The 21874-nt window shown below is 46.7% G+C and overlaps 2 protein-coding genes across 4 annotated transcripts; both read left to right on the top strand.

Moving 5' to 3' along the window:
- Positions 1–1950: 1950 nt before the first annotated feature.
- Positions 1951–10162, top strand: P (pericarp color 1). 3 transcript variants are annotated; one of them, NM_001398257.1, is made up of 3 exons: positions 1951–2399; positions 2520–2649; positions 9828–10162. In NM_001398257.1, exons 1-3 carry the CDS (start codon positions 2267–2269, stop codon positions 10027–10029), a joined length of 465 nt encoding a protein of 154 aa, NP_001385186.1. In that variant the 5' UTR covers positions 1951–2266; the 3' UTR covers positions 10030–10162. The 3 variants fall into 3 exon arrangements, with proteins under 3 accessions (NP_001385186.1, NP_001278607.3, NP_001385187.1); NM_001291678.3 differs by lacking the exon at positions 9828–10162 and adding an exon at positions 7241–8285; NM_001398258.1 differs by lacking the exon at positions 9828–10162 and adding an exon at positions 5330–5941.
- Positions 10163–15076: 4914 nt separating this feature from the next.
- On the top strand, positions 15077–21301 carry LOC118473584 (myb-related protein P-like). Its single transcript, XM_035963466.1, has 3 exons — positions 15077–15421; positions 15542–15671; positions 20255–21301. The coding sequence occupies exons 1-3, from the start codon at positions 15289–15291 to the stop codon at positions 20997–20999; spliced, it is 1008 nt and encodes a 335-aa protein (XP_035819359.1). The 5' UTR covers positions 15077–15288; the 3' UTR covers positions 21000–21301.
- Positions 21302–21874: the final 573 nt, after the last annotated feature.

Raw genomic sequence — 21874 nt, 5'->3', positions numbered from 1 at the left:
AGTTTCTAGAAATTGTATTCCATGTTTCTTAGAAACTAAGAAGTTAGCCAACCCTTGCTAAAACCAGTTTGTGCATGACAATTTAAGTACCACACTTAGAGCTTGTTCGGTTCTACCTCAATCCATGGATTGAGGGGGGATTGAGAGGGTTTCAATCCCTAGTAAATCAAAATCTCCCTCAATCCGTATCAATCCCCTCCAATCCATATGGATTGAAAATAACCAAACAGTCCCTAGCAGTCCCTAGTGAGTTTAGTGAAAATTACGATAATTGCCACCGCTACCCTCAATGCATGCACTGTCCTATTTAAATGTATAATTATTATTTAAAATTTTAAAATAATAATATAAGTTTATTCTATAGTTAAAGTTGGCATCAAACAAAAAAAGATAATTGAATCAATTATTTTTAAAATGGAGTGAGAGCTGGCTTACAAACACGTACTTTTAGTTTGTTTCCATAAACCAGTTTCTAGAAACTGAAGATTAAGAGTCTGTTTGGTTCGTGACTAGCTGTGAGAGCTGGCTTACAAACACGTACTTTTAGTTTGTTTCCATAAACCAGTTTCTAGAAACTGAAGATTAAGAGTCTGTTTGGTTCGTGACTAGCTGCGTTACACTTTGTCTAAGCTTAGTCGTTCGAATTAAAGAACTAACCATGTACAGAAAAGTTAGGTAAAGTATGGCAAGTTCTAAAACTGTTTCTTACACCTGCGGTGCTTCTCAAGAGGCCCTTATTTCAGCCGTATTCAAAAGCGTTTTTTTCACCGCAGTAACAAGGACGGCATATATCGGCCTGGGATTGCAAGCGAGCAGGCAACGCTGTGCGGGAGTGCGGCCTGCGGGAGTGCGGCCTGCTCGGTTGTGTTATTAAAATATTTGTTGCAGACATGAGCACAAAGCTCATCTAGCCCACTTGGTAGAGCACAAGGCTTCTAACCATGTGGTCGTGGGTTCAAGCCCCATAGTTTGCATTTTTTTTGTTTTTTGTTTATGTCGTGGGTTCAAGCCCCATAGTTCCGCTTAAATTTATTTCTCGCCTAGATTTTTTTTCACAATTGAAAAAATCGACCCAAAATATATGCTCATGTACTGATCGGCCAATATCTCTGTATGTGAAAGGTTGTGGAGAATAATAATAAGTAGGGCATGCTGTTTATCAAAGCAAATGTATATAAGGAAGAAAAAAATGTATAAAAATATTTATAGTGATTTAGAAATAGTTAATGATTCGTAATGCAAATTTTGAATAATGCACGGATGACATTTTATAAAATTACTACATTGCTTTTGTATTGCACATGCATGATTTGAGCTAGTCGATTATTTACGCGCATTTTAAATTCGGAAACTGTAGATTGAAATGCGCGCGCATGCAGTGCAAGTATGGAAGGCAACACTAGGCACAACGACATAAAAAAATCTAGGCGAGAAATAAATTTAAGCGGACACACCAACGACATAAACAAAAAAAAACAAAAAAATGCAAAATATTTTAATAACACATGGTTAGAACCCACGACCACATGGTTAGAAGCCTTGTGCTCTACCAAGTGGGCTAGATGGACTTTGTGCTCATATCTGCAACAAATATTTTAATAACACAACCGAGCTCGGCGCCAAGATCTGTGGCGCCGAGCTCGGTTCCACGTCGACGCCACGCGTCTGGGTTGTGCCAACGCAACACGACCTCGGCGCCATAGCCTATGGCGCCGAGCTGTGTTAGCTCGGCGCCATAGCCTATGGCGCCGAGCAAAGGGTCCAAAACTGCATTTAAAATTTTTTTAGGTCTAAACGTGATTTTACTTCTGTTTAAGGGCTAAAATACAAAAAATTCGGTCGGTCCGTAACGTGCACTCTGCACTCTACTAAGCGCTAGTGTACGTACGTACGTACTCCGTCCGCTGCTATATTATGGCCGGCCGTGGCGTGCCCTCTCTAGCCAGCACAGCACACACACTGGAAAGTGCAAGCTGTAGTGAGACCTGCGCGACTGCCAGCGTGTATCCGCGCGGCAAGGAGCGTAGCGCGCGGTCGTCGGCCCGCACGGCCACCAACTCCCTTGGACGCACGCGCGCGCGCGACCAGCTGCTAACCGTGCGCAAGTAGTAGTGCGACTTCGCCGCCGGCCGGGATCGCTAGCTCGATCGATCGGCGGGACCACATACGACTCCGGTGTGGCCAGCGGCGGCCGGGCCGGGGAACGCACGTGCTGCGAGCGAGCGAGGGCAGACGCTAGCTGTTGCCGGGAGCTAGCCGGCGCGCGATGGGGAGGGCGCCGTGCTGCGAGAAGGTGGGGCTCAAGCGAGGGAGGTGGACGGCGGAAGAGGACCAGTTACTTGCCAACTACATTGCGGAGCACGGCGAGGGGTCCTGGAGGTCGCTGCCCAAGAATGCAGGTAAACCAAAGCCGGCCGCGCGCCATGCATCGCCACGTAGCATCAATCTCCGATCCATGCATATATGAGCTTCTTCTTCGTCGCCGTCGTCGTTCTTAGCTAGTTAGGACGCGCATGCAGGCCTGCTCCGGTGCGGCAAGAGCTGCCGGCTCCGGTGGATCAACTACCTTCGGGCGGACGTCAAGAGGGGGAACATCTCCAAGGAGGAAGAAGACATCATCATCAAGCTCCACGCCACCCTCGGCAACAGGTAACAATAAGCGCGCCCTAATCTCAACGCTGATCACTGTGCATCCGACTAGAGAGTAGTAGTACTACTACTTCCTTCCTTTATGCATGGGAGTCAATGCACGCAGTCCCAAAAAACTTGGTATACGTACTTCCTCCTTCACACGAAGAACGGAAATCTAGTCCAACAATATCAACTTTGATCAAGGCATTCATATATATTATGAAATATATTTTATAAGAAACTTCCATAAATATATAAATGTTGATAGTACTATAAATATAGTTGATTGAGAGAGTTTTCTTAAATTGTGAGGTACCATGTATACTTTTATATATACTACTTAAACGCTTCTCGACGTACAAATTTGGGGAAAAGGATCTCTGGCACAAGACTAGAACAGTCAGCACAGACAATAAAGGGCTACTCCGATGAAAATCTCGTTTTCATTCATAGGAGTATAGAGTAGTGTAGTAACAATTGCCTGCTCTATATGCTCTCTCAATTACTGAAATCTTAGAGCAAATATTGAGATTGATGAGAGAGAGAGCAGAATCGGACTGCAAACTTAAAGTCGGGGCTTAGACACAGAACTAAAAACTTTTTTTGTGAGAAAGACATGCAAATTATAAATTAATAGTGAAGAGCTAACCACTACACGGATAGGCTAATGTAAATCATAAATTAATAGTAAAGAGCTAACTACTACACAGATAGACTAAGAAGTAGACTATAAGGTTCCTTACTTATAACCAGCGGTTGACTATATTATTAAACTTGATCTTATAATTTCGATAGCTGCCCCGATCGGTTGAGAGTTAAGACACCGTATACCATACACGTACACAGTACTAAATAAAGAATTAAATGATGTAGGGGCACACGCTGCTGGAATAGAGGCGCGCGCAGCAATAGTAGGCTAATGTCCTTTTTTTCTATGCATGGTATGGGTCCCGATCGGCTTTATCACTGTTTAGCTACTGTAGTGATAATGTCCAAAAAGATGGTTTCATCAGCGAAAGACAAAAGAGAGAGAAGAGAGAAGAGAGAAGAGAGAAGAGAGAAGAGAGAAGAGAGAGAGAGAGAGAGAGAGACTCCTATAAAGAGTAGTGTTGCTATAGTGCTAGAATGGTGCATATTACTACAGTGCATATATGTGAGAAAGAGCCGGAGCTATTGAGCTAATACAATCTATAGGGCCTAAATTAATAGAGACATGGCTGAAAACAATATGGCCATCTGGTCCCTCCGATCGATGTGCTGTAGTATGTTTATGTACACGCGGGCTCTACGCACGCTTGCTCTAGCATTGAGCAGTGCTACTTTACTACACTACTATCAGTCCGGTCCTTGTCAGTCACTGGCTCAGCATGTGTCTCTGAAGTTGCCCGTACGTGTGGCAGCAGCCAAAAGGGCGTGCTGCGTGTGTAAGTTTACTGTCCAGTCAGATGCGTGTGATTTCCGAGGCCACGTGCACGAGCATGCATGGCGCCAACATGGCATGATGTGATGTTTGTTTCGGCCTTTTTTTTAGATTTTGGCTACCAAAATCTGGTACAGACAGTCAAATATTCAATTTTTAGTCCACTTCTATAAAAATCGATTTGGTAAAAATCATCCAACAAAATCAACATAAACACAAAATCGGTCGGACGTTGCAATAGTAGGAATCTATCACTTTCTAGATTGTTAACCCTATAGACACATTAATCTTCCTCCGCACATAATCCTCACAATACTCATATTCTCTCTGCAGCCAAATTCTTTTAAAAAACTGGTAAGAAAAAAGATGAACCAAACAGGCTCGATGATGCTCGCCACTTCTTATGACTTCGCATATGTGGCAAGAGGGGCGAAATAGGTTGCTAACTGTGGATGCAAATGCACCCTGTAAAATACAATTTCTATAAATTCAGTCACAATTTCACTATATATGCACTCCTAGAAAAAGTTCTTATCTACCCACAAGACTAAATACACCCTCTCAATTATAATCTAGCTTCGCTATTATGTGGTAATGAGGTCTAAAACTAGGGGGTGTTTGGTTTATATGGACTAATTTTAGTTTCTGTATTTGACAATTTAAGGACTAAAATAAAATAAAATAGATAGGCTAAAAATTAATCTTTAGAAACCAAACACTCTCTAAGCTGATCCGTCATATATTCGTTACATTTCATCTCTAAGACGAAAAGCAGCAGCACGAGGAAATGATCTAGGCACTTTCTCGTGCTCAAAGATTTGTGCAACTAAGGGAAGATTAGAAAGCTACTACTGAGCAGTACTGTGATAGCGTCATGCGTGCATATACACACACACCTTCCACTCCATAAAATGCAGGGTTTTTTTTGCTCCATCAGTTTTGTTTAACCTATTTTTTCCCAAGCAACTTCTTTGATTTTGACCAGTGGCGGGACGAAAGTCCAGGTGAGGCCAATCCGTAATAAAGAAATCACAAGAAAAAATGCTAAACTATAAGTGGTTTTTTGGTAATAGCATGAAATTAAGTTGTAATATCATGACTATTATAAAATAATGTGGATATCGAAAATCTTTTTAGCGACGCCAAATCATCGATAGAAAATTCAATCTACAATTAGAAGAAAAAGTATTAGGTAAGCATCAATGTAAGTAAAAGACAAAACTATATAGAAAAAACATCGAAAACACCATTAAACCATCAATCTTGTGGTTGTGGCAGCTTGCACTCTAGTGCGGGGCCGTGGCCGAGTGGAGGCAGGAAGACGAGCAGCAAGCTAGCGACAGTGTCCTGACAGCTGGCGATGACGGTTGGGTGGGCGGCCAACGATGATGAACTGACGGTTGGACGTCAATTGGACAGCGGGCACAACGCTAGGACGAGCGCTAAGCGGGGGTTGGATGCTACAAACGTGCGGTTGATGCCTTTCTCATTCTGTGTTTTATTCGATATAGGTCGTGACCTAAGATGATGGGCTAGATCTTGTGGGTTAGTCGATGGTATGATGTGGTGGACCCGGTGTTTATCTAATTTAGTCGCATATACCTTATATTTTTTATTTTATAGTATATATAAAAGGTAGGTATAAACAGTTCCAAAAATTAAGGTGGCGCCATGGCCTACTTTGCCCACATTGTGGATCCGCCCCTGATTTTGACTGAACTTGGATAAAATATACTGGTCATAGTATTTATAATACCCAAAAAAACAATGTCATGGCATTTATTAACAACGGGTTTTCATTAAATTAAACTGATTTGGTTTGCCGTAAATTTAGGAGAACCAATATGATCAATGAGTAGCGTATATCTTACAGTACAGAAAAATCTTTGAAAAAAATATATAAACAGCACACAAAAGCATGCGATTCGTCGACAGCATCGTCTCACGGTCTCACCACACCATTCAAGGACGATGGAGCTTCTTCGGTGCTCAGACTTTATTTCTACCATCTACAACCCAAACTGATATGTACAGTAAATGGAAGGAAGAACAAGATAGAGAAAAAAAAACCCAAACTGATAGATTAGAAGTCGCTGAAGAAATCATCTAACAAAACTGGCGAGCTATCAAACAGGACACGGGAGAGAATAGATGATTAAACAATAATCCCTCGTGCAATGCATGCCACTGTAGCGCCGTAATATAATGATAGATATGCGCTATTGCTCCTACAACTACAACCCACATGGTGTTGCGAGAGCTAGCGGTGCCACACAGTCATGGAAACATGGTTTGTGAAAGCAGCTTAACTAATTACTAGCTAGCTGTGAGTCGTCAGCGGCTAGCGGAGAGTGAGAGTGAGAGGACCACGCGAAAGAAACGACAATAATCTGGTCCAACACTCGCTCTTCATTCAAGCTAGCTAGCGCTGGGAGCGAACTCGCGTCGCATGGCAGAGCCTGCCTGCTGCCGAGCGGACAGGTCACGGTCTTCTTGACGCACGCACAGTCCATGGCGTTGGTTGGCGTCCTGTCCATTTCGCTTTGCTGCCTCGCCATCACCGCCGGCCGGTACTGTGCAAAGCGCGCATTGGCTAGCTTCCCTGTTGCCTTGATCTGATCATAGAGGGGTCCCTGTCCGTGGCAAACAGTGGGATTAATGACGGGCCCACGCCGGCCCTCCCTAATGATTTCCCCCGCCTTAACGTTGACACTGCGGACGGTGAGAGGCGCGGCTGTGGACGTACGGCGAGATCTATCGGGGGCCCATCGTCCTTCGCGAACGATGCGTACATTTAGCGCCATATATAAACACACGCCGGCACATGATTACTACGGCCTATATACGCGCGTCGTGAGCGGCGCGATCAATGAGTGAGCTAGTTCGTTGCACCAAATTGTCGATCAAGTTGCATCAGACAGTAGAGTACTGTATACTCTCTCTATATATATACTCCCTCCGTTTCTTTTTATTTGTCGCTGGATAGTGCAATTTTACACTATCCTGCGACAAATAAAAAGAAACGGAGGGAGTATGTACTAGGCAGGCTAAGAAACACGATAGATACCACGCATTCGGTTCTCATTACGAAGCTGCAGCTGCCCAACCAGCAGCGATGATCACGTACGCTCACCATCCTGCGTCCTTGCGGTTTAAATTAATTACGTATGTATCCGCATCCGCATGCAGGTGGTCCCTGATCGCCAGCCACCTCCCCGGCCGAACAGACAACGAGATCAAGAACTACTGGAACTCGCACCTCAGCCGACAGATCCACACGTACCGCCGGAAATACACCGCCGGGCCTGACGACACCGCCATCGCCATCGACATGAGCAAGCTGCAGAGCGCCGACAGGCGGCGCGGCGGCAGGACCCCGGGCCGGCCGCCGAAGGCTAGCGCCAGCAGGACCAAGCAGGCGGACGCCGATCAGCCCGGCGGCGAGGCGAAAGGCCCGGCCGCGGCGGCGTCGAGCCCGCGGCACAGCGACGTGGTGAACCCGGGCCCGAACCAGCCCAACAGCAGCAGCGGCAGCACGGGCACGGCCGAGGAGGAGGGGCCCAGCAGCGAGGACGCGAGCGGGCCGTGGGTGCTGGAGCCGATAGAGCTCGGGGACCTAGTCTGGGGGGAGGCCGACAGCGAGATGGACGCCCTGATGCCTATCGGGCCCGGCGGCCACGACTCGGCTGCCCTCGAAGGGCTTGGCGCGGTCGGCTGCGAGGCCCAGGTGGACGACCTGTTCGACATGGACTGGGATGGCTTCGCGGCCCATCTGTGGGGCGGGCCGGAGCAGGACGAGCACAGCGCGCAGCTGCGGCAGGCCGCCGAGCCGCTGGAAGTTGCTGCTGCTGCTGCTGCTGCTGCGACGGCGGCCCGCACCCCGGACGATCGCGAGCTGGAGGCGTTCGAGACTTGGCTCCTGTCCGACTCGTTCTGACGGCTCCGGTCACCGGACCGATCAGACAGACCAACCAAGGTGGCCCGGCCATATGGTCGACGCCGCTAGTAGGCGTTGCTCGTGTGTACAGTTTTTTTTTCTTTTTTGTAGATTTTGTTCTTAGCTCTTGCTGTTTCGTGTATGGCATGTAGAATAGAGAGCAGAGAGTCGTATGGCATTGTAAAGGTAGTTCTCCCGCCGGTGAAGTGAAGACCAATAAAAAAAAGCAGCGCAGCAGTAGGCGCTGCTGCAGCCTGCACGGCGGCGTTTTGGCAGCGCGTGCTTTGGCTTTTTGTGAACAGTGATGGGAATGTTGTTCCTTCTGCCCTGAGTCCTGACCGACAGTCTCCTCGTTGGAGAAGAATGTACGCGGAGACCCGGCGACAGAACGAATGAGTGAGCAGCGCTGGACTGTCTCCGAGCTGTGAAAGCATGAATCAGTGCGTCGAACTTTCACTGCTCTGCTAGGCACTTGCTACTCCAACTGTTACAACAAGCACCCATCTGCGCTGCGCTCGTGGGCATAGTGAGACCCATTCCTCCTTCAACCAAGGGGATAGTAGCCGACAGCAAGCAATGACACATGGTTTTCGTGTCCACGCGGAAAAGGCCAGTCAGTAGTACCGTGTACTGCGTACAACCTGATAAGCTCTGCTCAGCGGGACTCACAGTGCATGTCGCCCGACGCTTTCGCCGTCGGCGTGGGTAACCATTCACCAAGCACTTCACGTATTGCCTGACGATCATATCATATCAAGCAGGTCGTCGGTACACACGACGGCGGGCAAAAATGAAGGCAGGATTCGAAGCGACGACGCCTCTGCCCGAGCACGTTCTCCCGTCGTCAGGTCTCGCTCGGCAGCACTGCACACCGCCAGTGGCCCGGCTCCATGCCGGCCCAACCCAACTGCGAACTGTCAACTGCCTGCCTTGTATTCCGGTCCGCGTTCGGTTCGGTGGCCTGTCAGTGTCCGCGGCAGCCAAAACAGTCGCCGCGTGCCCGGCACGGCCGGGGGGGCAGGCCGATCGCGCGTCCGGGTCGCGCGATTGGCGCATGTGTTGTGGTTGGGGCAGGCCGCAGGCATCAGCATCAGGCTTCCCAGTCGAAACGTCTCGCTCTCGGAGTGTTCCCGGCGTCAGATCGATCGATGCATCCATGTTGTTTGTCAGTCGATTTGCCTTGCCGCCGTTACATTACATTCTCGGCCAGCCTAGCTAGCCTAGAGACGCCGCGCGCGTCCGTGATGAATTAGGCTCGCTCGACCGAAAGCGAGGTGTGGAATGGGGAAGGCAGACGATGAGGAGAGCTCGATCCATCGCCCAACCCCAACCTATGTGGTTTGTTGCCTGCTCCCACTTTGTCTTGCCATCCATGTGTCGGCTACTGCTCCCTTGCGCAATTATTATTCAAGTTTGGCGATCCAAGAGACCCCAAGATATGTGTGTGCTCGCTCGCTCGCTCGCTGCCGTCGCGTGGGTCTTGGTTCAGATGGCCAAATAATTGCAGGGAGGGACCAATCGCCGCTGCAGCAGTGCCCAGTGAGTGCCACCACCACGCGCTTGTCTTGTCAGCTTGCGGAGAGCCACCACATGCTTCCCACATGATGAGCCCCAGGCAGGCTGACGACGTCTCACCGGCTCACACCTCCTCCTCCGTCCTCAAAACCAAAGCGTTGCGTTGCATGCTTTGTTTGCTTCCGCACATCGACGGTCATATGCATGGATGCATGGGTGATCGGTGACGTAGCAGCGGCTTCTCGGTGTGTGTCGTCGCTAGCTGGCCAGTGTGCGGTCGAGTTTGTTCGTGCTAATTAAACGAGGAGAAATCATTGTTTGCAGGCGCCACCTGATGATCGAAGCGGATTACTCACCGCCCTCGGCTGTTCGATGCCATCATGATAATTTGTCACTTGCATGCACGGATCGCGACGCGATGCGATCGAGTAGCGGCAAACTCATCAACGTGCTGTTCCAGGGGCTTCGGTTGGTGTTGCTATACTCTGAGATACTGTGCATTGTATGTCAAAAACCTCGCTGTTAGATACTGACTACTGTGTGACCCGTTGAATGAATAGTACTTCAATAATATATATATGCTTGTTTAAGTTAACTGGCACGTATATATGCATGTACTTGTATCTTTTATGGGAAAAGACAACACATATTTAATTAAATTCTGAGCTCTTAGACTGTACTGAGCTAATTTCTAATTGACCACTGGCGGAGGCAGCACAAACAAACCGGTTGTATCTTGGATGAAGGGGGACCGGAGTCCCCGTCCACCTTAGATATGACACTGATGTCGAAAGCCATTGGCTATATGGATGTACTCATCCATCTTCTAAAACAACTTCTCTATAGGATATTTAGAGGATTTTTAGCAAAGTATTAAGAGCATGAAACAATTTTGAGCCTCTCGAGTCTCGATGATTACCTCAATGACTACTTCATCTGGCACTCATATATTCTAATCCAAACAAACCTTCATATATATCTTTTGAGGGATTCGTCTACCTCTTGGGCTTATTGAGCAATGCATATGTCATAAGTGGTTTGCTTGGAAAGCCTTGAAAACTTGTAATCAACTGGTTCTTGAGTTTGTTCACATGTATTTACCAATCTAGGCGAAGGTACAGGTACCAAGTCTAAGGTATTCCTCTTGCAACCATGATGAATGACTTGGCCAGGACCACCGTGTTTCCACTGAAGGATGTAATAGCTGCTTCATAGCTCATGAGAATTTTCTTCGGATCAGACTGCCCATCATAAGATGGAAGCAAATGTTGCTTATATGAAACATGCCAAGGGACTAACTGTAAATCCCTTGAGAGTGGCCTTGCTCTTCTTGGAAGACGGTTCTTATGTTGAGACATCTAGAGTGTTTTTTGTCTTTGTCTACATCGTCTTCTCTTCTCATATGATAAAGCTCTTCAGAAGCTTCTTCTATCTATCTCCAAAGCTGAACAACCTAAAGTAGCTTTTGTTTTTTGATCTCCATGTGCCTTTAGATAGTTTCTAGCCCCCTCAATCTCCAAATTGACACCATCCTATTCAACCAATAACTTTACGACTGTTCTCTTCTCATGCCTTCAGTTGTTAGATTCGATATGCTTGTCTTCACTATAGCCTTGTTATTCGACATTGTTATGACAATCTGTTACGCTAACATCCCTTACACTTCTAGGAGTCATGGTTATGGTCGTTGTGAGTTCACCGTAGATGAATGCCAAATGTTGGATACCTATCAAATTTTTGAAAAGAACAACATTAGGACAACAACATTAATTTAAAAATCCTTCTTTCTTACAAAGGTTTTAGAAGGAGAAGGTATCAAATAGAGTTGCGACTATTTTAACAAGTGTGTAAAATAAGAACAACAATAAGAGTTCGACACCATTTGATTGATCATTACTCCAATGGTTATAGTTTCCACTCATATATATGTGAGAATGTTATAGACAGATACTAATGGAGGAGCTTTAGTACATTAGTACCATCAAAGGCTCTTCACACACAAGAATGCCACCAACGATATTTATAAATGGTCAATCCCTTTAGCTGTGGCATTGTTTATCTATTTATATGGATGTGTCCATATACACCTTTGTACGAAATTACAATTTTACCCTAGTTACTACATGGTAATTCTTCGTAAATGAGGGAGTATATTTTTGACATTTTTTACAACCTTGACATGTCATGTACACATTTTCTTTACCTTGGAGACCTTTGTTTTCTTTATCCGAAGCCTTTTTTGGCCATGTTAAGTCACACTTTCTTCTTCTCCGGCTTCGTGCATGCTTCAAATTATCTGACGTTCGAAGCTCCCCTAAGCATGATGGCCTTTGGCTTTGATTAAGAAAATGTCTAGACCTTGATTTTGTCGATATGGACCTTCGGCCAGAGGCATTTTCCCCAATAGGTGACTACCCCAACCATGAGTATTGTAGCTATTGCTAGTAGTGTTGGAGTGATGGCAGGATCCCCTAACTTGTGGACCTATATGTGAGGAGATGCCATATAAGTGGCTTGTTAAAGTGTCGTTGTAGGACACCTGACTCATAAGGAGCTGAACTAGGCAATCTATTCTGCAAATTATGGTCTCTAATATCCGCCTTGTCAAAAATCCATGTAACAAATAAACTATTCATGTATAACTATAGTTTTAAATAAGTATAATACTATCCCTACCGCAAATAGTTACACAACCTAGGTTCTAAACATATCCATTAGCCTAACAACTAAAATAGAAATGTAAAGCATCCAAACAAGATATACAATATAAATGCAAAATTTTAAGCTTGATAGAGATATAAACTCTTGTTGGCGACTCTGATATTTTTACGGAGGCATAAAAAAATGTGCAATCTTCTCGCTGGTTCTTATCAAAATCCTTTGCAATGATGCTCACGTGAGGACTAACCGTACGGTTAGATAATTCCATGTATTGCTCTATATCTTAAAGATGTGATTTATAATAAATTAATTTAAATAAATAAATATAAACATTACTTCTAAATCTTTTAACCGATGAGTTCTACTCTCTCGGACCGAGAGAGCACAACTTCTAGAGTTTACAAACTAGCACGTGCCTACTTAGATCATGTTTGGAAGCACCTAGTTTTTAAGAAATCGGTGTGCTTCCAAACATGTCAATTTCTACTTTAGTTTCTAGAAATTGTATTCCATGTTTCTTAGAAACTAAGAAGTTAGCCAACCCTTGCTAAAACCAGTTTGTGCATGACAATTTAAGTACCACACTTAGAGCTTGTTCGGTTCTACCTCAATCCATGGATTGAGGGGGGATTGAGAGGGTTTCAATCCCTAGTAAATCAAAATCTCCCTCAATCCGTATCAATCCCCTCCAATCCATATGGATTGAAAATAACCAAACAGTCCCTAGCAGTCCCTAGTGAGTTTAGTGAAAATTACGATAATTGCCACCGCTACCCTCAATGCATGCACTGTCCTATTTAAATGTATAATTATTATTTAAAATTTTAAAATAATAATATAAGTTTATTCTATAGTTAAAGTTGGCATCAAACAAAAAAAGATAATTGAATCAATTATTTTTAAAATGGAGTGAGAGCTGGCTTACAAACACGTACTTTTAGTTTGTTTCCATAAACCAGTTTCTAGAAACTGAAGATTAAGAGTCTGTTTGGTTCGTGACTAGCTGTGAGAGCTGGCTTACAAACACGTACTTTTAGTTTGTTTCCATAAACCAGTTTCTAGAAACTGAAGATTAAGAGTCTGTTTGGTTCGTGACTAGCTGCGTTACACTTTGTCTAAGCTTAGTCGTTCGAATTAAAGAACTAACCATGTACAGAAAAGTTAGGTAAAGTATGGCAAGTTCTAAAACTGTTTCTTACACCTGCGGTGCTTCTCAAGAGGCCCTTATTTCAGCCGTATTCAAAAGCGTTTTTTTCACCGCAGTAACAAGGACGGCATATATCGGCCTGGGATTGCAAGCGAGCAGGCAACGCTGTGCGGGAGTGCGGCCTGCTCGGTTGTGTTATTAAAATATTTGTTGCAGACATGAGCACAAAGCTCATCTAGCCCACTTGGTAGAGCACAAGGCTTCTAACCATGTGGTCGTGGGTTTCAAGCCCCATAGTTTGCATTTTTTTGTTTTTTTGTTTATGTCGTGGGTTCAAGCCCCATAGTTCCGCTTAAATTTATTTCTCGCCTAGATTTTTTTTTCACAATTGAAAAAATCGACCCAAAATATATGCTCATGTACTGATCGGCCAATATCTCTGTATGTGAAAGGTTGTGGAGAATAATAATAAGTAGGGCATGCTGTTTATCAAAGCAAATGTATATAAGGAAGAAAAAAATGTATAAAAATATTTATAGTGATTTAGAAATAGTTAATGATTCATAATGCAAATTTTGAATAATGCACGGATGACATTTTATAAAATTACTACATTGCTTTTGTATTGCACATGCATGATTTGAGCTAGTCGATTATTTACGCGCATTTTAAATTCGGAAACTGTAGATTGAAATGCGCGCGCATGCAGTGCAAGTATGGAAGGCAACACTAGGCACAACGACATAAAAAAAATCTAGGCGAGAAATAAATTTAAGTGGACACACCAACGACATAAACAAAAAAAAACAAAAAAAATGCAAACTATGGGGTTTGAACCCACGACCACATGGTTAGAAGCCTTGTGCTCTACCAAGTGGGCTAGATGGGCTTTGTGCTCATGTCTGCAACAAATATTTTAATAACACAACCGAGCTCGGCGCCAAGATCTGTGGCGCCGAGCTCGGTTCCACGTCGACGCCACGCGTCTGGGTTGTGCCAACGCAACACGACCTCGGCGCCATAGCCTATGGCGCCGAGCTGTGTTAGCTCGGCGCCATAGCCTATGGCGCCGAGCAAAGGGTCCAAAACTGCATTTAAAATTTTTTTAGGTCTAAACGTGATTTTACTTCTGTTTAAGGGCTAAAATACAAAAAATTCGGTCGGTCCGTAACGTGCACTCTGCACTCTACTAAGCGCTAGTGTACGTACGTACGTACTCCGTCCGCTGCTATATTATGGCCGGCCGTGGCGTGCCCTCTCTAGCCAGCACAGCACACACACTGGAAAGTGCAAGCTGTAGTGAGACCTGCGCGACTGCCAGCGTGTATCCGCGCGGCAAGGAGCGTAGCGCGCGGTCGTCGGCCCGCACGGCCACTATAGATGGCCAAAAAGCACGAGGCCCGTGAGCCCGGCACGAAGCCCGGTTTTTGGGCCCGGTCCGAACCCGGCACGGTAGAATAAGCGGGCGGGCTTGGACAGGAAACTAGGCACGGCGGGCTAGCCCGGCACGGCCCGTTTACCTCTAAGCCCGTTAAGCCCGGTTTTTTTACACTAAAACGTGCTTACCGGCCCGTTTAGCACGTTTTCGGCCCGTTTTTTTCGTGCTAAACGGGCCGGCCTGGCCCGTTTAGGCCCGCTGCGGGCCGGGCTTGGACAGAAACTTGAGCACGATGGCACAGCAGGCCCGGCCCGGTTTTTGGCCGGGCTTCACCGGGCCCGGGCCGGGCCGGGCCGGGCGGCCCGTTTGGCCATCTCTAACGGCCACCAACTCCCTTGGACGCACGCGCGCGCGCGACCAGCTGCTAACCGTGCGCAAGTAGTAGTGCGACTTCGCCGCCGGCCGGGATCGCTAGCTCGATCGATCGGCGGGACCACATACGACTCCGGTGTGGCCAGCGGCGGCCGGGCCGGGGAACGCACGTGCTGCGAGCGAGCGAGGGCAGACGCTAGCTGTTGCCGGGAGCTAGCCGGCGCGCGATGGGGAGGGCGCCGTGCTGCGAGAAGGTGGGGCTCAAGCGAGGGAGGTGGACGGCGGAAGAGGACCAGTTACTTGCCAACTACATTGCGGAGCACGGCGAGGGGTCCTGGAGGTCGCTGCCCAAGAATGCAGGTAAACCAAAGCCGGCCGCGCGCCATGCATCGCCACGTAGCATCAATCTCCGATCCATGCATATATGAGCTTCTTCTTCGTCGCCGTCGTCGTTCTTAGCTAGTTAGGACGCGCATGCAGGCCTGCTCCGGTGCGGCAAGAGCTGCCGGCTCCGGTGGATCAACTACCTTCGGGCGGACGTCAAGAGGGGGAACATCTCCAAGGAGGAAGAAGACATCATCATCAAGCTCCACGCCACCCTCGGCAACAGGTAACAATAAGCGCGCCCTAATCTCAACGCTGATCACTGTGCATCCGACTAGAGAGTAGTAGTACTACTACTTCCTTCCTTTATGCATGGGAGTCAATGCACGCAGTCCCAAAAAACTTGGTATACGTACTTCCTCCTTCACACGAAGAACGGAAATCTAGTCCAACAATATCAACTTTGATCAAGGCATTCATATATATTATGAAATATATTTTATAAGAAACTTCCATAAATATATAAATGTTGATAGTACTATAAATATAGTTGATTGAGAGAGTTTTCTTAAATTGTGAGGTACCATGTATACTTTTATATATACTACTTAAACGCTTCTCGACGTACAAATTTGGGGAAAAGGATCTCTGGCACAAGACTAGAACAGTCAGCACAGACAATAAAGGGCTACTCCGATGAAAATCTCGTTTTCATTCATAGGAGTATAGAGTAGTGTAGTAACAATTGCCTGCTCTATATGCTCTCTCAATTACTGAAATCTTAGAGCAAATATTGAGATTGATGAGAGAGAGAGCAGAATCGGACTGCAAACTTAAAGTCGGGGCTTAGACACAGAACTAAAAACTTTTTTTGTGAGAAAGACATGCAAATTATAAATTAATAGTGAAGAGCTAACCACTACACGGATAGGCTAATGTAAATCATAAATTAATAGTAAAGAGCTAACTACTACACAGATAGACTAAGAAGTAGACTATAAGGTTCCTTACTTATAACCAGCGGTTGACTATATTATTAAACTTGATCTTATAATTTCGATAGCTGCCCCGATCGGTTGAGAGTTAAGACACCGTATACCATACACGTACACAGTACTAAATAAAGAATTAAATGATGTAGGGGCACACGCTGCTGGAATAGAGGCGCGCGCAGCAATAGTAGGCTAATGTCCTTTTTTTCTATGCATGGTATGGGTCCCGATCGGCTTTATCACTGTTTAGCTACTGTAGTGATAATGTCCAAAAAGATGGTTTCATCAGCGAAAGACAAAAGAGAGAGAAGAGAGAAGAGAGAAGAGAGAAGAGAGAAGAGAGAAGAGAGAGAGAGAGAGACTCCTATAAAGAGTAGTGTTGCTATAGTGCTAGAATGGTGCATATTACTACAATGCATATATGTGAGAAAGAGCCGGAGCTATTGAGCTAATACAATCTATAGGGCCTAAATTAATAGAGACATGGCTGAAAACAATATGGCCATCTGGTCCCTCCGATCGATGTGCTGTAGTATGTTTATGTACACGCGGGCTCTACGCACGCTTGCTCTAGCATTGAGCAGTGCTACTTTACTACACTACTATCAGTCCGGTCCTTGTCAGTCACTGGCTCAGCATGTGTCTCTGAAGTTGCCCGTACGTGTGGCAGCAGCCAAAAGGGCGTGCTGCGTGTGTAAGTTTACTGTCCAGTCAGATGCGTGTGATTTCCGAGGCCACGTGCACGAGCATGCATGGCGCCAACATGGCATGATGTGATGTTTGTTTCGGCCTTTTTTTTAGATTTTGGCTACCAAAATCTGGTACAGACAGTCAAATATTCAATTTTTAGTCCACTTCTATAAAAATCGATTTGGTAAAAATCATCCAACAAAATCAACATAAACACAAAATCGGTCGGACGTTGCAATAGTAGGAATCTATCACTTTCTAGATTGTTAACCCTATAGACACATTAATCTTCCTCCGCACATAATCCTCACAATACTCATATTCTCTCTGCAGCCAAATTCTTTTAAAAAACTGGTAAGAAAAAAATGAACCAAACAGGCTCGATGATGCTCGCCACTTCTTATGACTTCGCATATGTGGCAAGAGGGGCGAAATAGGTTGCTAACTGTGGATGCAAATGCACCCTGTAAAATACAATTTCTATAAATTCAGTCACAATTTCACTATATATGCACTCCTAGAAAAAGTTCTTATCTACCCACAAGACTAAATACACCCTCTCAATTATAATCTAGCTTCGCTATTATGTGGTAATGAGGTCTAAAACTAGGGGGTGTTTGGTTTATATGGACTAATTTTAGTTTCTGTATTTGACAATTTAAGGACTAAAATAAAATAAAATAGATAGGCTAAAAATTAATCTTTAGAAACCAAACACTCTCTAAGCTGATCCGTCATATATTCGTTACATTTCATCTCTAAGACGAAAAGCAGCAGCACGAGGAAATGATCTAGGCACTTTCTCGTGCTCAAAGATTTGTGCAACTAAGGGAAGATTAGAAAGCTACTACTGAGCAGTACTGTGATAGCGTCATGCGTGCATATACACACACACCTTCCACTCCATAAAATGCAGGGTTTTTTTTGCTCCATCAGTTTTGTTTAACCTATTTTTTCCCAAGCAACTTCTTTGATTTTGACCAGTGGCGGGACGAAAGTCCAGGTGAGGCCAATCCGTAATAAAGAAATCACAAGAAAAAATGCTAAACTATAAGTGGTTTTTTGGTAATAGCATGAAATTAAGTTGTAATATCATGACTATTATAAAATAATGTGGATATCGAAAATCTTTTTAGCGACGCCAAATCATCGATAGAAAATTCAATCTACAATTAGAAGAAAAAGTATTAGGTAAGCATCAATGTAAGTAAAAGACAAAACTATATAGAAAAAACATCGAAAACACCATTAAACCATCAATCTTGTGGTTGTGGCAGCTTGCACTCTAGTGCGGGGCCGTGGCCGAGTGGAGGCAGGAAGACGAGCAGCAAGCTAGCGACAGTGTCCTGACAGCTGGCGATGACGGTTGGGTGGGCGGCCAACGATGATGAACTGACTGTTGGACGTCAATTGGACAGCGGGCACAACGCTAGGACGAGCGCTAAGCGGGGGTTGGATGCTACAAACGTGCGGTTGATGCCTTTCTCATTCTGTGTTTTATTCGATATAGGTCGTGACCTAAGATGATGGGCTAGATCTTGTGGGTTAGTCGATGGTATGATGTGGTGGACCCGGTGTTTATCTAATTTAGTCGCATATACCTTATATTTTTTATTTTATAGTATATATAAAAGGTAGGTATAAACAGTTCCAAAAATTAAGGTGGCGCCATGGCCTACTTTGCCCACATTGTGGATCCGCCCCTGATTTTGACTGAACTTGGATAAAATATACTGGTCATAGTATTTATAATACCCAAAAAAACAATGTCATGGCATTTATTAACAACGGGTTTTCATTAAATTAAACTGATTTGGTTTGCCGTAAATTTAGGAGAACCAATATGATCAATGAGTAGCGTATATCTTACAGTACAGAAAAATCTTTGAAAAAAATATATAAACAGCACACAAAAGCATGCGATTCGTCGACAGCATCGTCTCACGGTCTCACCACACCATTCAAGGACGATGGAGCTTCTTCGGTGCTCAGACTTTATTTCTACCATCTACAACCCAAACTGATATGTACAGTAAATGGAAGGAAGAACAAGATAGAGAAAAAAAACCCAAACTGATAGATTAGAAGTCGCTGAAGAAATCATCTAACAAAACTGGCGAGCTATCAAACAGGACACGGGAGAGAATAGATGATTAAACAATAATCCCTCGTGCAATGCATGCCACTGTAGCGCCGTAATATAATGATAGATATGCGCTATTGCTCCTACAACTACAACCCACATGGTGTTGCGAGAGCTAGCGGTGCCACACAGTCATGGAAACATGGTTTGTGAAAGCAGCTTAACTAATTACTAGCTAGCTGTGAGTCGTCAGCGGCTAGCGGAGAGTGAGAGTGAGAGGACCACGCGAAAGAAACGACAATAATCTGGTCCAACACTCGCTCTTCATTCAAGCTAGCTAGCGCTGGGAGCGAACTCGCGTCGCATGGCAGAGCCTGCCTGCTGCCGAGCGGACAGGTCACGGTCTTCTTGACGCACGCACAGTCCATGGCGTTGGTTGGCGTCCTGTCCATTTCGCTTTGCTGCCTCGCCATCACCGCCGGCCGGTACTGTGCAAAGCGCGCATTGGCTAGCTTCCCTGTTGCCTTGATCTGATCATAGAGGGGTCCCTGTCCGTGGCACACAGTGGGATTAATGACGGGCCCACGCCGGCCCTCCCTAATGATTTCCCCCGCCTTAACGTTGACACTGCGGACGGTGAGAGGCGCGGCTGTGGACGTACGGCGAGATCTATCGGGGGCCCATCGTCCTTCGCGAACGATGCGTACATTTAGCGCCATATATAAACACACGCCGGCACATGATTACTACGGCCTATATACGCGCGTCGTGAGCGGCGCGATCAATGAGTGAGCTAGTTCGTTGCACCAAATTGTCGATCAAGTTGCATCAGACAGTAGAGTACTGTATACTCTCTCTATATATATACTCCCTCCGTTTCTTTTTATTTGTCGCTGGATAGTGCAATTTTACACTATCCTGCGACAAATAAAAAGAAACGGAGGGAGTATGTACTAGGCAGGCTAAGAAACACGATAGATACCACGCATTCGGTTCTCATTACGAAGCTGCAGCTGCCCAACCAGCAGCGATGATCACGTACGCTCACCATCCTGCGTCCTTGCGGTTTAAATTAATTACGTATGTATCCGCATCCGCATGCAGGTGGTCCCTGATCGCCAGCCACCTCCCCGGCCGAACAGACAACGAGATCAAGAACTACTGGAACTCGCACCTCAGCCGGCAGATCCACACGTACCGCCGGAAATACACCGCCGGGCCTGACGACACCGCCATCGCCATCGACATGAGCAAGCTGCAGAGCGCCGACAGGCGGCGCGGCGGCAGGACCCCGGGCCGGCCGCCGAAGGCTAGCGCCAGCAGGACCAAGCAGGCGGACGCCGATCAGCCCGGCGGCGAGGCGAAAGGCCCGGCCGCGGCGGCGTCGAGCCCGCGGCACAGCGACGTGGTGAACCCGGGCCCGAACCAGCCCAACAGCAGCAGCGGCAGCACGGGCACGGCCGAGGAGGAGGGGCCCAGCAGCGAGGACGCGAGCGGGCCGTGGGTGCTGGAGCCGATAGAGCTCGGGGACCTAGTCTGGGGGGAGGCCGACAGCGAGATGGACGCCCTGATGCCTATCGGGCCCGGCGGCCACGACTCGGCTGCCCTCGAAGGGCTTGGCGCGGTCGGCTGCGAGGCCCAGGTGGACGACCTGTTCGACATGGACTGGGATGGCTTCGCGGCCCATCTGTGGGGCGGGCCGGAGCAGGACGAGCACAGCGCGCAGCTGCGGCAGGCCGCCGAGCCGCTGGAAGTTGCTGCTGCTGCTGCTGCTGCGACGGCGGCCCGCACCCCGGACGATCGCGAGCTGGAGGCGTTCGAGACTTGGCTCCTGTCCGACTCGTTCTGACGGCTCCGGTCACCGGACCGATCAGACAGACCAACCAAGGTGGCCCGGCCATATGGTCGACGCCGCTAGTAGGCGTTGCTCGTGTGTACAGTTTTTTTTTTCTTTTTTGTAGATTTTGTTCTTAGCTCTTGCTGTTTCGTGTATGGCATGTAGAATAGAGAGCAGAGAGTCGTATGGCATTGTAAAGGTAGTTCTCCCGCCGGTGAAGTGAAGACCAATAAAAAAAAGCAGCGCAGCAGTAGGCGCTGCTGCAGCCTGCACGGCGGCGTTTTGGCAGCGCGTGCTTTGGCTTTTTGTGAACAGTGATGGGAATGTTGTTCCTTCTGCCCTGAGTCCTGACCGACAGTCTCCTCGTTGGAGAAGAATGTACGCGGAGACCCGGCGACAGAACGAATGAGTGAGCAGCGCTGGACTGTCTCCGAGCTGTGAAAGCATGAATCAGTGCGTCGAACTTTCACTGCTCTGCTAGGCACTTGCTACTCCAACTGTTACAACAAGCACCCATCTGCGCTGCGCTCGTGGGCATAGTGAGACCCATTCCTCCTTCAACCAAGGGGATAGTAGCCGACAGCAAGCAATGACACATGGTTTTCGTGTCCACGCGGAAAAGGCCAGTCAGTAGTACCGTGTACTGCGTACAACCTGATAAGCTCTGCTCAGCGGGACTCACAGTGCATGTCGCCCGACGCTTTCGCCGTCGGCGTGGGTAACCATTCACCAAGCACTTCACGTATTGCCTGACGATCATATCATATCAAGCAGGTCGTCGGTACACACGACGGCGGGCAAAAATGAAGGCAGGATTCGAAGCGACGACGCCTCTGCCCGAGCACGTTCTCCCGTCGTCAGGTCTCGCTCGGCAGCACTGCACACCG

The sequence above is a fragment of the Zea mays genome, chromosome 1 (assembly GCF_902167145.1).
Source record: "Zea mays cultivar B73 chromosome 1, Zm-B73-REFERENCE-NAM-5.0, whole genome shotgun sequence".
NCBI classification, from domain to species: domain Eukaryota; kingdom Viridiplantae; phylum Streptophyta; class Magnoliopsida; order Poales; family Poaceae; genus Zea; species Zea mays.
Note: the sequence above shows the minus strand (reverse complement) of the source record. Positions and strands in the feature narration are given on the sequence as shown.